The 16,630-nt window shown below is 38.4% G+C and overlaps 1 protein-coding gene across 2 annotated transcripts in view; it reads left to right on the top strand.

The window, feature by feature from the left end:
* The window catches only part of tusc3 (tumor suppressor candidate 3), a 63,818-nt gene that overhangs the window by 20,636 nt on the left and 26,552 nt on the right, over positions 1-16,630 (top strand). For both annotated transcript variants that reach the window (XR_013786981.1, XM_079461636.1), the window contains exons 2-6: positions 2,576-2,745; positions 4,789-4,906; positions 7,809-7,949; positions 11,477-11,617; positions 12,250-12,339. Coding sequence is in view for 1 of the 2 variants with exons in the window: in XM_079461636.1 (XP_079317762.1) it covers positions 2,576-2,745; positions 4,789-4,906; positions 7,809-7,949; positions 11,477-11,617; positions 12,250-12,339 (660 nt within the window). In the remaining variant the exon portion in view is untranslated. The remainder of the gene's footprint in view (positions 1-2,575; positions 2,746-4,788; positions 4,907-7,808; positions 7,950-11,476; positions 11,618-12,249; positions 12,340-16,630) is intronic.

Here is a 16,630-nt window from a genome sequence, read left to right as displayed (position 1 = left end):
AGGTATCAGACGTGAGGAAACGGGTTGCGTTGTTTGTAGTTTGGGCAGCATCTCTTCTCCGCTCGGCTGATCCTTCACATGTCGTGGTGGGTACAGCACATCATTAATGCCGGTCTGATTGACAGCCAGACTGACAGCTGGGATGTTTGGACACTGTGGATGGAAACTCAATTTTTCTCGAAGACTGACATGCTCACCAAAGAGACAGCAGGTGCATTGTGTAGTGCATTCAAATCTATAGATATATATTTTTTGTGTATGTACATTCTCTGAGGGTCGAACCCTTGTGTGCTACCAGTTGAGCTGCAGAAGCAACAAAATAATAACCGAGATACGAGAGTGTTGTTAAGTTCGAACATTCTCCAGGTACACCCCGCCAGATGAACATCAACATTTGCATAACTTCGTAACGCATTCCTGGAATAGCAAGTTGTTAAAGATTTTTAAAGCTTTTTCGCCCGATTCCTTTCCAAAGCTAACAAACATCTATCATGTCAGGCCCGGGGGTGACCTTGGCACAATGTTTCAATTTGGGCTCTCTGACAGAGCCATCACTTGCCTCCTTTCTGTCAGACTCTTTCAGTCCACAACAAAACCAGCTAAATAATTCAGCTTGCCCTTGAGTTCACACGCACACTCACAAGCTCTGATCATCCTTTAAACAAACGAGTGCCCCGAGCCGCAGCATCTGATGTGTTGTCAACTTTGGGGTGAAGAGAAAAAGCGTGAGAGAAAAAAATAAATAAAGGGCAAGATTATTGCTGGGGAAGGAGGGGAGAACCAGGCAGAGGAAGCAGGGCGTTGGGTGGGATTGATAAAGATGGCCATAGGAATCCAATGAAATGCTTCTGGATAAAAAAGGCTCTGTCTGTCTTTTTCAAATATGCTTTATTTCACGAGTTCGCCTATGCAGATAATAATGATGGTAGCAGGAGTAGCGAGGGTATGCTTAATTGGCGTGCTGTCAGGGGGTCGGGCCTCAAGCTCGCTGGTTCCTGTCAAACCCGGGTCACTCCTCCTCGATGGGGGGCATGCGCCGAGCTCAGAACCAGCCCGAACCCTGTGTATTTCGCAAACTCTTTCAAGGTAATTTCTCTTCTTCAAGTTAATTAAACATGACGAATTCTGTGGAATGATTTCAAACGAAGTCTCCTCCTACTTTATAATAGCATTTTTCACTCGGAGATATGTCACGTTATTGAAGTTAAAAGGGTTGCGAATGCCATGTTAACATTTTTATTAGGTTTTATTTCACAGATTCTTCTTTAAACCTTTGCTTCAAGTTAATTGAAAAGCACTGATTCTTTTTCATGAATTCGGTCTGTTTTTTAAACTAGGTTTTGGTGGATCGGCTGTTGTAGAATTCCCAAATATAAACCTGTTCTTCCGGATCTCAGCATGTCACACATGTTCTTTTCAGCATCACAGTGTGCTTTTGAAAGTTTTAAAGTAGGCTTTGAACTTCTGTCATTGCATTCAAAAGCAATAGAAGTGACTGCAATAATAAGAACATGTTAAGATTTAATTCTTTGTACTTGTTTTGTGTTTTAAAGTTATGGAGGAGACACTGAATGTCACTCCTGTTTTCTGACATTGTTCTTACTATAATGATGTAATAAGAAGTAGAGATTGTGATATGCACACAGTCACGTTCCGCCTTACGCCACAGAAAAAAATAAAGAGACCATTTAAAAATTATTTTCTATTTATGTTTAGGTCAAATGATCATTTTTTTTGTTTTTAGGAAAAGTTAGGAAAATATATATTTTTATGCGATAACCTCACAGTTTTCATGTGTCTTGTCATGCTGTCAGTCTTGTAGCTTTTGGATGACTTGGTCACTCCTGAGGTTTGATTTTGTTATAATTTAACAGACATTGGACTGTAATGGCAACAATGCATCTAGAAATGCAAATTAAATAAACATTTTCGAGTGGTAACTTATCCACAGCTTGTTTGCCTATTTTTTCCATATTCAAAAGAATATATAATGTTCAATATTCAAGATGAAAATGATTATACAAAGCATGTGTAACTTTTTAAATGTCTCCCAAAACTGAATAACTGCTTTAGAAATAAATCCTCGTTTTATTATTTATGTAATCTTGCTTTATTAGGTGAATTAGAAATAGAAAGATAAGTTAAATAAATCACCATAAATGTATGTTTTTTATGTATTTATTTTGAGAAGACGTTATTTGTGCAAGTCTGCTCTTGTGCAAAACACTATGAATTATTTGCTGATCTCTGGCATTTTCTTTTAGCCAGAACAGTTTTTTTTCTTAATGGTGACATTTACAGGATGTTTTGCTTGTACTGTGCTCAATTCTGTTGATGCAAATCAGTACAGCTTTCTAACCTGGCAGTTTCACTTAACACTGTAAAAGCAGATGAATGTATGTAGAAGTGTATTATTATAACGTTTCTCCTCTTTTAAATAACGCTTTTACTATGTTCTTTTAGTTTCTTTCAATGTTATAATTTGTATTATTCAATAACTGAAATTCCCTCTTTGGATTTCCATTTAGATTCTGTCACTCTCTCCCGTCTCATTCTTTACATTTCTTTGTTCTAGAACATGCTGGCAGAGAAAGTGGAGCAGATGATGGAGTGGAGTTCCCGGCGTTCCGTGATCCGTATGAACGGAGATAAGTTCCGGCGCTTCGTCAAGGCTCCTCCCCGTAACTACTCCGTCATCGTGATGTTCACCGCGCTGCAGCCTCAAAGACAATGTTCTGTCTGCAGGTGAGACAAGAACATCCATCTATCAGCACCTGTCCGCAAGTGTAACTGTATTTACTGCCGTAATACGCTTAGATAAACATCGGATCTGCCCCGGAGTGCCGACGGAAAACCCTCTACATCTGTCTGTTCCACAGCAGTCTCCACCCCGTATATCCTTCCCATCTATTTATTCCACGACAGCTACTTACCCTCTATCCACCCACCCTCACATCCATCTCTCCCTCATTATCCCTCCATCGCCGGGTAAAATGACTCGCTGCTTATACTGTCCTGTTCCCCTGCTGAATATCAAGCCTTTGAGACCGAAGCTCTCCTATTTGTGCTATTCAAAATCTACTCATCATCTGATCTACCGGCATTATTGAATGAGGATAACGTACTGGACCAGTCGTGTGTGCTACCAAAATAGAGAAAGTTAATCTAAAGTGGATCGACCTTTAGAGGCCCAGTCATCCTTTCGTTTTAACGTGACCCATAATGCTTTTTTAATTATCTGCCGCCTACTTGAATCGTGTTTATGTATATAGATGTTTTCCTCCTTTTTCACACTCTCTCTCTCTCTCTCGCTGAGTTTTCTTCAACTTAATTAATAGCTTTCTCTCTCTTCATTGTTTGGTCCTGAAGGACTGCAGCTTTGACTGCAGTAAAGTCTCAACGACAGATCAGTTAACATCGGCTCGGCCCTTCCCTTTTAAAACCGGACACTCAGCATATCATTAAACATTAATGCTTATTTAAGCGTTTGTTTTTACCCCCCGCAGAGTGTTTGAGAGCTCTGCTTTATTTATGTTTTATGAGTATGTTTATTAATGCAACAGTCTTTATAAAATGCAGATGCTTTGCACCTTCAAACTCATGTTGTTTACATACGTTGATACTAGGGATGCACCGATACCAGTAACGGTATCGGCCCGATACCAAGCTCGTACTCGTAATGACACATACCTCACGTGACATACATAGAGCCCTATGATTTCCGCAATACAGAAAACACGGACGGAATCAAGGAACCTGGGCTTAAAAACTGAAATTGCTGTACAACACATAATGGCACGGAATCTGGCAAATGTATTAAAGCCTAACAAGAAATTGAGCTGAACCGCTAACAGCTGACGAAATATTCAGATACTGTTTAAATATGTGTTCTGCTTGTTTTGCGCGACTGTGTGTGAAAGAGCGATGCGGTTGCGTGTACTGAACTTCACTGCATTGTGCTTGTGAAGCTTTCAGAGCCAGCGTTTCACTGCACGAGGACACGTACACATAAACGAACACCATTTGCGGCAATCCGTCATAACAAAAGTCCGGTTAACTTCAACAAATGCTCCTCGCGGCGTCCCATCAAATAAAAGTCCGGTTGACGTGAACAATACACTCAAATTTCAATACACCACCCACCTTGAATTTTGTATAATTCGACCAAAGAGCATTTGACCTAATTTAAAAATAGCACTTAAAATTAAGTAGACCAAAAAATGAAAGAAAAAAATAAGAAAATGTACCAGTAAAATCCTGGTTTATTGAGATAATGGTACATTTTACAGGCATTGGTTGTAGGTACCAGTATCGGCGAGTACCAGAAAAAAATATCGGTACTTGTACACGGTCTTAAAAAAATGGTATCGGTGCATTCCTAGTTGATACACCTGGTAAGTTTGTTTTGTCTGTGGGAGGTTGTGTGGGAAAAACTTAAGATCTTTGAAATGATCGGAGTGACTTTGATCTTTGTGAAAATTGATTTTGTGGTTTTATGGTGGATCTTGATTGCCAGAAACTGGCATGTGAATGTCTATGTTGTATCTGCAGAAAGACAATTGTAAGCATTATTCACGTGTTTTTCTCAATTTGTTAATGCTGTCTACACACATAAATGTGAATAAACAGCAATGAATACAAAAAGTAACAGTGAGATGACAGCCTTTTAATGAATTCTTTCTTCTTGCCTTCATGATGTTTGCTGTCTTTCTTCTAATGAGGAATATCTTATTCTCTCTCTCACGCTCTCTGTCTCCACCTCTATTTCTGTAAATGTCTCTGTCACAGGCAGGCTAATGAGGAATACCAGGTGTTGGCTAACTCTTGGCGATACTCTTCGGCCTTCTCTAACAAACTCTTCTTTACGGTTGTGGATTACGATGAAGGGGCCGACGTCTTTCAACAGGTATTTTACCAATTTCTCTGTGTTTTTCCGTCACATATGCCTGGATTTTACCAGGTCTGACTGGCCATTTGCTTAGAAGGTTTTACTATTATGCTTTCTCAGGCGAAGAAGTATTTTTACCAACCAAGCTGGACCATGAGCAAAGATTTAATTGGGGGTTGGGGACTTATTGATAGCAATTTTCTACTTGTCTAATGTATGCCTTCAGATCATAGCTATACTGCTTCACCATTCGTTGTTGTTGTGCGTTTTTGTTTTCTGTACATTTTACTGTATGCTCTCATGTCTTCAGAGGTGTATCTGTCAGATGTATTAAGAACACAATTGTAGTAGCTCACGAATCTGGAACCTATAACCTCTGGGTTACCATTGCATGTTTAAACGGTATTACCATCAGTCCAGTGTGACTATAGGGCTATCGCCATCCAATAAAAACATGTAGTATTTTGGATAGGTAGAACAGGAGTAAACACCACTAAACTGTTTATTAGGTAACATGAATATTGATATTTCCCATCATACCTATGGCAAATAAGGGGTAGGAATTACTCCACTTCATATGCATGAGAATGCAGAAGAGCGTAAACAAAAGCATATGTTTAGAAATTCTGCATTATTTATGAATCACTATTTATTCTTTATTCAAAACAGGAGCTCTGTTGCACATATTTGTCGCAAGGTCTTAAATAATTTTGCATGTTTAAAATACAGCTCGGCTGCCATTTCGTATTTCTGTTGAACTGAGACTCACCCACAGTGTCGCTTATCTCAACCGAAGCCATTTCTTAGAGGACATGTGGGTTAATGTTGATTTGATGTGTTTTCATCCGGAGCACGAGGACAGCAGTATTAGTCAGTCCATTAGCATGCTAATAAACAGATGTGTGCTAGAGGTGCTAGTTATTAACGTTCCCCAGTGTTTTTAAGGGACGGGTTTCTCGACAGCGATTACACGATTATGCCCCGTGATTGAAATTACATGTAATTACAAGAATATCACTTAGCCAGATTTTACCTCATTTACTCAACCTTATGTCATTTAATCCCTGCGTTATATTCTGTATTTTAGAAAAGGCAGAATGTTCATGTTGTGTTTTTTCATGCAAAGAAAATGCATATTTAAACTGCTAATGAAATAAATATAAAATAAAAGCACTGCATTCTAAGTCACATTTGTGAAGCCACACGATGTTATTAGAATTGTAATAATAAAATAATGAGGTAGTTCTCATGGTTAAAATGTCACCCTAAGAAAAATTAACCATGGTTTTATTATAGCAAAAGTTTTAGCAGATTGTACTCGTTATATTACATTTGTATTACAATATTTATGCTTCAAGTAGAGTACCGCGGGGATGATCCATTTTTGTATGCAAAAAAAACATTTTAGCACTTTTATCCTTCGCTCCATCGCCTCAAATTCTATGGGTTTTTAAATGGGTTTTTGGTAATTTGTCTGAAATAACATCTAGAGTTAACAAAACCAAAATTTAAATATTTTCATGTTTTAATCTATGACCTAAAACACAGTCGATATAACCAGTTTAAGGTGTTTTCAAAGCTTTATTGTGTCTGAAAAAAAGCGTCTGACTGCCAAAGCATCTACTAATTTTGGCGGGATGCATCAAGCATTTATTATAAATCCCACAAATAATGCAACATGGGCAGATATCTCAAAAAATTTGGATGGGGATTCATTCACAGACTAAATTCTTACCAGGGAACACGTTGTTTAATAAAGTTGAAAAGAGTGGTCAGAGGCTTGGTTGTGGTAACGTTGATATTAAGCGGCCGTAGTCTAGTCTGTTTATAACCTTACATTAGCTTTTACTTCTGTCGATTGTATTTAGGCTTGTTGTTTTAATTTTCAAAGATTATCTTGATAGACAAAACGTGTAAACATCACACATTTTTGTTAATCACAGAGCTTTTACAATCCTGCAAAATTCCATAAGCTTTTGGAGGAGGAAATTACTAGGGTTTGCCTAGAAACATGTCCCTGCGGCACTCTATACCATGTTTGTTTTTGTGAGATCGTAGTAAATATGTGATCACTATTGGTACTAGTGGTATTACTTATTAGAATTACATAACATTTACAAATAAACCAACAAATTATTTAGAATAACAAACAAATCCCAAAAACGATATTTGCCATTGTTAAGTCATGGTTAAAGGCACAATATGTTATTTTTGGATGCAAAGCTATAATGAAGGCGTAGCATGATGACGCTCCGAAGAAGCGTAGAATTATGGGAGTCTTCACCTCCACTGTCGATCAACCCGACGGGTCTCACAAATCATTTTCATGAATGTAAAATGAGTAAAATTGATGTTTAAACGTTGACAGCCAATGGAGATACATTTAGATTTATTACAGGGACTTTAAAATAAATTTCTCTGAATTCAAATATAGTTCGGGACATTTGGGATAATGTAAGAACACAAGTAAACAACACTTTTATGGAAATATTTTTAGGATGTTTTAATGCAAAAATCTTACATATTGTGCCTTTAAGACTTCTCGTCTTTATTCAATCATTAATTCTCCTCTGCTGTTCTGTCTTTCACATACTCACATATTCACACTTCCTTCTGAAATCTCCAGCCTGTTTTTCAGACATTAATTTATATAGCTGGTAATTCACCTCCCTCTGGAGGCTTTTGAATCGCTCCTGTCCCCTCACTTAAAGAAATCCCTGCAATATGCATCACATTGTTCCTGCTGCGTTATTGATTTATTAGTATATATTAATGTTTTTGTGCTCTTGTCTCTATTGTTTTCATCACTCCCCACCCTCCCCTCTCCTCATCTCTGTATCACTCCTCGCTCCCCTCTGCTCTTCACCTTCTTCTTGTCGTATCTTCTGCCCTTCTTCCCCAACTCTGTCCTGTCCTCCAGCTGAACATGAACTCTGCCCCCACCTTCATGCATTTCCCAGCTAAAGGGAAGCCGAAGAGGGCGGACACCTTTGACCTTCAGCGGATTGGTTTTGCCTCTGAGCAACTGGCAAAGTGGATTGCAGACCGCACCGATGTGCAGGTACGACAATATACATGTCTTTCACTTTCGGCCTTACTGATGTTACATCCAGCGTTTAATGACTTGTGCATACTACACACAAAACTAAGAACAGAGGTTGCATACTACAGAAAACATACCACACACAAAACTAGGAACAGAGGTTGCATTCTATAGACAAAACTAGGAACAGAGGTTGCATTCTACACACAAAACACACTACACACAGTGCATACTACATATGAATACTAAACACAGTGGATACTACACACAAAACTAGTGTTCAATGGTCCATTTTATTGTTCCTGATTCTTCTATTTGGATGAAGGCGTCTGCTAAATGTAAATTTTTCTATCATCTTAAAATATAAAAAGAACACCATTTTTAACTAAAACCTTTTTTGCCAGCTTGTTATTTTTTTCATTTTTCTGTAGAAGACGCGCATGTAATTCATGCACATCCTTGAAAGTAAAAATTTTTTTAGTTTTCAGTTTTAGTGCGTGGTAACCAATGAATATGTCCACAAGCAGAACTGTATTCTGCTTTGTTTTCAAAGTTATGTCTGTGAAATAGTCTCTACTTGTTTCTTTAGGACGGGACAACAATTCAAATCACTTGAGTTTATATCCATTTTCCACTTTTTCAGTGCAAATGATCTTTTTAAAACTTTTTTAACTTTACCATAAATGTTTCGTAAAAACAAAACGAACCCTGACTGGGTTCTTTACATAATCGGTGGTCTCCTCTCGAAAGGGCAGTTTCTCGTCTAGAAAAAGTCAAGAGCTGTTTTGTAAAAGATCCACTATGTTAGACTGTGTTTTAGCCTTTGGAAAATGTATCCTTGGCAGCCTCATTATGACATTTACGGTAGGTTTTGATAAAGCCTCAAGCAGAGTTTATATAGAGTTATATAAGTGTTTGTGTAACAGATGCCAAAAGCTTGACTTACTTCTTTAATGTTTTTTTATATCTGACATTTCTCCAAGAATAATCAAAAAATGAGTCTTCTCCTTAGACAAGTAAACCGCTTTGCTTTGTTGAGTAATAGATTTCTTAAGTTCTGTCAAAATACCCAAACCAACCCTTTTAATATAGCTTCTATAATCTTCGCTTTGTCTCGGAAGAGGGAATTTGTGTTCGTATTAATCCGGCCTGCTTGGCAAATCAAGCAATAATTCTTCTAATTATATTGGGATCAATGAGAGATTCATGAGGTCTTCAAGGTGGAACAAGGCTTACACAACCCAGACCCAGATGTGGGATTTTCCTCCGATAAATGGAGACGGATAACATTTGATTTCGCCATCATGTTAACATAAATTTTCCCTCCAGAGAAAAATATTACCAGCACCCTAATGCATTTCCAGATGAGCGCCTCGGAGCGCCGCCACTAATTCAGTCACCTTATTAAGACTCAGGTTGAGCGTTAATACTTTCGAATAAGTAACTTGGGGTATATCACCTTAAGGGAATGGCTGAGTTATGTCAGAGTCGATAAAAATGGAATTTTTAAGGCAGATTTTTCTCCAACCGAACGATCTCCAATTAGAAAGCAGCGTGTGGATTACGGCGGGGTTCATATGTCAGTAACCCTGTTACATTCACGAGTCAGACCTGTTATCTTTTGTCTAATCTTTGCATCGCGTTCACGTATTGACACGAATACACATCTTTTATTCTGGCCGAACGTATAAACAGTAAAGTCCCATTCGTTTTAAAGAGCCTGCGTAATTGTCATTCATCCGAAGCCATAGGGTAAAGTCGAGAGACGGCAAGTATAATGAATACATCAAAAGAGTTTATTAGTTTTTTACTCTGTTTACTTCATTACCATAACATTAGCTAAGGTAGCTATTAGTCTTTGTCGACCGATCCCGACGCATCGGAGCATTGCTCGTCCGCCCCCTGGAGTAGACTGAATAATAGGTGAAGCCGCCCATTTTTATCCCAGATTAATCTGATCTGATTTGGAGCGCGGCTGAGGGTGTTATACACGGTTTGAAGGCAAACATTAAGGCTTTGAACGTCAGGCACTAAATGTGTTTACAGCCTTCTGGGTCTCGCATCGCATTGCTCATAAATAGGGCATTCTGGGCATCTGATGCGTCTTAGACTTACTAGCCCTTAGGGTCTGCTTTTAACATCGGGCTTTGAGGAAGGCAAATAAAAAAGGTGGAGGGTGGCCAATGTGAGTAGGAAACAATGCGGTCAGCGGATACACAATGTTCAGTTCACTAAACAGTTATGGTGGTTCTGCAATCTGCGGCATTTCAGCAAAAACTGGTTAACCAATGCAGGGAAAGGGCACTGTAGTCACGCTTATTCTGTTTAGCACAAACACACCTTTTTTAACATAAAGCCTTAGTCATATAAGTACAATTAATATTGCACTGTCTGGAAAGCAGACAGTAAACGTTTGGGTTTTTTTCAGGAAAACTGTTAATTGATCTTTTTTATGAATTATGACAGCAGTAATTCATCAAATGAATGGAGGAACATTATTACCGGGCAGATATCCAGACTAGCAATGTGCATTTCGGTTGGGCACAATGTTTTGTGGTTGTTCATTACGGCGCGTGATTCATTCTTTGTGAATCCTATCCCATCTCCGACTGTTTTTAACTTCAGGCAGTAGTTACCAAAGTAGGCCTAGAGATGACTAACCTTCAACATTTGAACCCAAGCTTTAATTTCCTTTTTCAATCTTTCTGTTTGACCCTTTTTGAAGGATGACCCTGACCTCAACTATGTTTGCTTTTACTCTCTTAAGAAAGCAATGTTTACTAAAGGTGACAGTCCTCATTTTGAGCGCGAACTGTATTTCATTGTCTTTTCTTGATTTCTTTTTTGAAGGTCAACTACTTTCAATATTTTTGCTATAGAATAACAAAATGACACTTTTTGAAACTTAATTTGAATATTTTTTCTTTAACATTTTGGTTTTTGTTAATTTACAAGCAAAAGGTTCAAAACCTAAATGTTGTCACTTTATCAGTTATTTTGATAATGTTTTGCACTCTGTTATTCGAATTTCAGTTTGACTTGTTAAATTTTTTATTCTGTGGATCATGCATCTAGAAAGCTTGTCGCGGTACCATAAACATATCTTACGATACTATACCTCAATAAATATCAAGGTAAGAAGTAGTATTGCGGTGCGTGTCTTTTTCACAATTAAAATCTACAAAATTGCCCAAAATTCTATAATACCCAGATCTTAATGAAACATGTTGTATTTAGTGAACTGTATTATACTGCACACTGCAATATTTGTAGTATTAACTATAGAAATTGGATAAGTTTTAGCAAATACTATAGTTTCTATAATATTTACTGTGGTAAGATTTAAAACACTAGTGTCTAGTCATTTTAGCAACGTTTACTGTAGTATCTACCAAAGAAATGTTTTTTAACATTGGAACTAATTCAATCAATGTGCCACAAATGCCAAATTTATAAACCTTGGCTAAATAAAACAATAAAAGTCATGCCATCTGCTATAATCATTGTCCCTTAGTGTTTTTTGTGTTCTTATTTCTGTTTTCCAGATTCGGGTGTTTCGACCACCCAACTACTCTGGGACCATCGCTCTGGCTCTGCTTGTGTCTCTGGTCGGTGGGCTCCTCTACCTACGCAGAAACAACCTGGAGTTCATCTATAACAAGACTGGCTGGGCCATGGCCGCACTGGTGCCTAATTTATCAATATTACGCCCTAATTCAAACTAAACTATGGGGCCATGCACTCCCTTGAAAAGCTGCCAGATCAAACAACAATGCATATCTTGGCAGCGGTACTACGGTCAGCTCTCAATGGCCCTTAAACTGTTCGAAGTACTTCAACAACGACAACCTCAACACTTTGCTATTGCCATACAAGCTCATTTAATCAAATAAAACCAGCTGACCATGGAGTAAACCTAGATTGAAATTATTTATAGAGTTTTTTAACCATAAAACAGAACTATTTATTGAATCTAAACCCACTGTGATGAGATAATAAAAAGTCTAGAGCTCAAGGGGAAAAAGAAAGCTAAAGGTGAAGAGTCACCACCAGTGTGCTGACTTGAATAAAATGTTTGCTTTGCATACTAAGTTTTCTAAGTGCTTAGTGTGGAAGCAGTGTTAATTGTTAATGCATGTACTTTTAACAATTTCCTGAAGGTGGAAAGGATAAAGTTTGTTACTTGCCATATTGATTATTAGGGCAATACGAGAAAGTTTTACTACAGGCTTTAAGGATGTAATCAATCTTTTTTATCATTGTTTTCCACCAGACACACACTGCTGCAATCTCACTCTCTCTTGTTTCTATTTCACAGTGTGTGGTGTTTGCCATGACCTCAGGTCAGATGTGGAATCACATTCGTGGTCCTCCGTATGCCCACAAAAACCCCCAAAATGGACAGGTGGTAAGTGCTACCCTTCAACCTCACTTCCTGTTTCCAAAGACCTCACTTTCTTCGTCCATCAACCCCACTTCATGTGTCTATAGACCTCACTTCCTTTGTCCATCAACTTCGGTTCATGCGTCCATCAACCTCACTTCCTTTTTACATCAACCTCACTGCCTTTATCCATCAACCTCACTTCCTGTGTCAACAGATCTCAATTTCTTTGTCCATCAACCCCATTTCCTCTGTCCATCAACCTCGATTCATGTGTCCATCAACCTCACTTCTTTTGTCCATCAACCTCACTTCCTGCGTCCATCAACCTCACTTCCTGTTTCCAAAGACCTCACTTTCTTCGTCCATCAACCCCACTTCATGTGTCTATAGACCTCACTTCCTTTGTCCATCAACTTCGGTTCATGCGTCCATCAACCTCACTTCCTTTTTACATCAACCTCACTGCCTTTATCCATCAACCTCACTTCCTGTGTCAACAGATCTCAATTTCTTTGTCCATCAACCCCATTTCCTCTGTCCATCAACCTCGATTCATGTGTCCATCAACCTCACTTCTTTTGTCCATCAACCTCACTTCCTGTGTCAACAGATCTCAATTTCTTTGTCCATCAACCCCATTTCCTCTGTCCATCAACCTCGATTCATGTGTCCATCAACCTCGATTCATGTGTCCATCAACCTCACTTCTTTTGTCCATCAACCTCACTTCCTGTGTCTACAGACCTCACTTCATTATCCAACGACCTCACTTCTTTGTGCATCAACCTCACTTCCTGTGTCCATCAACCTCGCTTCCTCTGTCCATCAACCTCACTTCCTGTGTCCATCAACCTCACTTCCTGTGTCTACAGACCTCACTTTCTTTGTATTTCAACTCTACTTCCTGTGTCCATCAACCTCACATCCAGTGTTCATAGATCTCACTTTCTGTGTGTAAACGCAATACATGCTATGAAACTCTTTCAACACGCTCTTACGTTGAAACCAAACAACACAGTCCAAATCCCTCACTACTCAACGCATTTTGACATGTGCTTAATCGCCGCTGTCCTTGAGATGAGTGTTTATGCATCCCTAAATTTTCTCTGTCATTAATCCTAGTGAATATTAAGTTTTACCAAAGGTGTAGCCCACATTCATAAGCAAAATGTTATACGCACGCTGGAGTATAATTCTGAAATATTTATGTGCAGAAGCAAGCTTTGCTCACATGTTGTTTTGCATTTATCTCTCATTGGCTTCTAAGTAATCCCTCCAGTCAATAAAATCAGAACTCTCGAATGAATTAGGGCCTTTTAATTATTAAAACATAAATAAGGGGATCAGCTACTTACAGTCCATAATCCTTCCCAGTACAGCTTCATCATCGTCCCTCATTAGGCTCAAAGCAGGAAGTTCGAAGCCCTCTAATAGCCGTCTGAGACAGAGGTGAACGAAAACGCTGATGACATGGAAAATTAAAGTCAGCGAGGTGAGGTTGTAACATCTAACCTTTGTAATACGGAAGATATCATTAGGGCTTCTGTAAATCGTACCTTCATTACACCTTTGGCTGGTAAGGAAATTTGTTCGCGCTACAAAGAGGCACATTTTTGTGAGTTCTGCAAAAAATACAATAATGATTTTTTTGGACAGGCATCAGAACATCGCTGCTAAAAATGGCTTTAAGTTCTATAGGTTTGAGTTGTTGACTTTTATACCCTGTTGTTCTCTGTAACATGGCCTTGCATGGGATGTGACACACTTACAAGCTCCAATTACCTTCCTCAATTTCTTATAAATAACTGTTGTCCAAAATAAAGCTTAAATCACCAACATACTTCCTTTACTGACACGAACCATCTGGTGTTTCAGCATACAGCATCGTGATGATGTTTCTAGAAAACTAGTGCAGTTTTAGACTCCACCTGGACCTACAAGACTTTTATGGACTGTACTTTGGGCCCAGCTGCTTCGAGTCGCGTGGGGGAGTGGTTTCGCATGTATGTGCACTGAATATTTTAACATCCAGAGCTTGTAGCCACAGGGTTAAGAAGAGGTGCAGAGCCAGCACGTCTACTGCAGTAAAACGTGTGGAAAATGATAGGCGGATGTGTAAGGAAACACTGCGGCTATGAGTGATTTTTGTATCCGTGGAGTTTAGCGGTAAGAACTTGCTAATTAACAGAGTTTCAGTGCTAGAATCCAGTTTCATTTAAGCATGGGGAGACTTGACTTCAAAAGGTCTCATATTTCTATTCATATTTATGTTTGTACATCTTGCCTTTCGAAACACTACAGGGACATTTGCTAAGAGCTAATTGCGTCAACTGATAGCGTCCTGGCTTACTTAAAATCAAGCGAATCAGGAGATGAATTACTGATGCCATGATCAATAGAAACACTTTGCATTTATACAGTACCGCAAACTGTGGCAACATCTTCAAGATGCTTCAACAACCTTTCCAGAAACTAAAGTACCGTGAAGGTTTTAGGTACTTGTGAAAATTTGCTATAAATTGAAGATGTTTTCAGAAATAATGCCATCAATAGTTTGTATTGAATAAATAAACTTTTTTTACTGATGCAAATATTTGGCTTGCATGCTGTTTTTAAAAGCTTTGCATGTCGGTTGTCTTGAGCATAGTTTTATTTCTCTCTTTGTAATTCCAGACATCCAGAGTCGATGGGAAGGATTAGATCCCTTTGTGAGATATATTGTCAAAAAATGACCACCCAAAAATGGTTGGAAATCTATATTACCAATAATAGCTTTGTCTCTGGAATTGTGGACAGGTTTTATGTAAAGCCATGGAAAAAATGAAGAGACCATTCCAAATCAGCATTTCTAGACCCATTGTGGCCATTTAAGTCCAGTGTGTATTGCATTTTAACAAAATCAAACCTTCAGCAAATCTAAAAAAACTGACAGAAGACACATGAACTCTTGTGATAACTCTAGATGATCACATAAAAACATTTTTTGTCAGGAATCACAGAGAACGAAACCAAGCGCAGGCAACAGGAGATGAAGGGGTTAACAAGACTTTAATAAATAATAAAACAGGAACAAAACAAAAACCCACGAGGGAGTAACAAAACAGTACACAATAACAAATATGATAAACGGATTACTAAACACTCAACAAGAACTCAATATTAAACACTAAGACTAGACTATACGTTACTTGACAAGGAGTACAAGCAAGGGATATTGTACAACCAACGAGCACAAGACAATAGACAAGAGGGTATTATATAGGGAGACTAATAAAGGGGATAACGATGGGCAGGTGTGGGTAATGCGACACAGGAGGAGCGCTATACTAGAAACGAGAGGGGCAGGGCCAAATGACGAGACAGGAGAGAACGCATATTATGTCCTGATTGACCATAATATGTTCCTCTCCACATAAAACACGTGGGTCTGTCATGATTCTGCCCCTAGACCAGAAAATCAAGACAAGAGCAGGCAGAATCATGACATTTTTTTACTTTTCCAAAATGCATGTACAAATATTACTGTTGTGTTGCTTCAAAGAGAATCTGAACTTGTTTTCTTTGCAGAATTTGAGTTCTGAAAAAATACAGTGCATCTTTTCTGTTATTTTCACCTGCTTCTCCAGTTTTACTTTTGTGCAAATAAATGCAAATAGAAACAATATTTTATTTGAAATTTGGAATAAATATTATTAGTAGTTCGTAGAATAAAACTAAAATTATAATTTTACCTAAACACATATATAAATAGTAAATTTTCAAATCAGAAAAAACATCACGAAATGGTCTCTTAATTTTTCCCTGGCTGTATATTCACCCAAAAGTTCACTTTAGCTTACATGTCTTGCTTAATTTGTAGATACAAAACTACGCATGTATACTCTGTCCCAAAATGTAAAATAAGCATTATAAATAGAACGTGGAAGCCCTCCAAATATGTGTCTTGCCAGCTCAAACAAAACAAACAACGTAGAAAACAAACAAGCCGAAAACCATCCCCGAACGACAATTAAGACGAAGCCGAAGTGGCTAATGTACTATAAATTGTTAAAAAGGCTCATCGCTTGTCTCATTTGTTGTACAGGGTAGGATGGTAAAAATGGTTCATTTACTTGGACGATGTGATGCTTAGGGTGAGCGGGGGATTGTTGATTCTTTTAATCTGTTTTATTGTCATATGACTCCAGTTCTGAATCCTCACATCCGTAGAATGTAGCCTGTGGACAGCCATTATGAAATATTCAAGCCTGAACATTGATCCATACCCGTAAACATGCCGCTTCAATGCCATGAATCTCAGACTCCAGGCTCA

Source organism: Barbatula barbatula (assembly GCF_947034865.1).
Source record: "Barbatula barbatula genome assembly, chromosome: 8".
NCBI lineage: Eukaryota > Metazoa > Chordata > Actinopteri > Cypriniformes > Nemacheilidae > Barbatula > Barbatula barbatula.
Note: the sequence above shows the minus strand (reverse complement) of the source record. Positions and strands in the feature narration are given on the sequence as shown.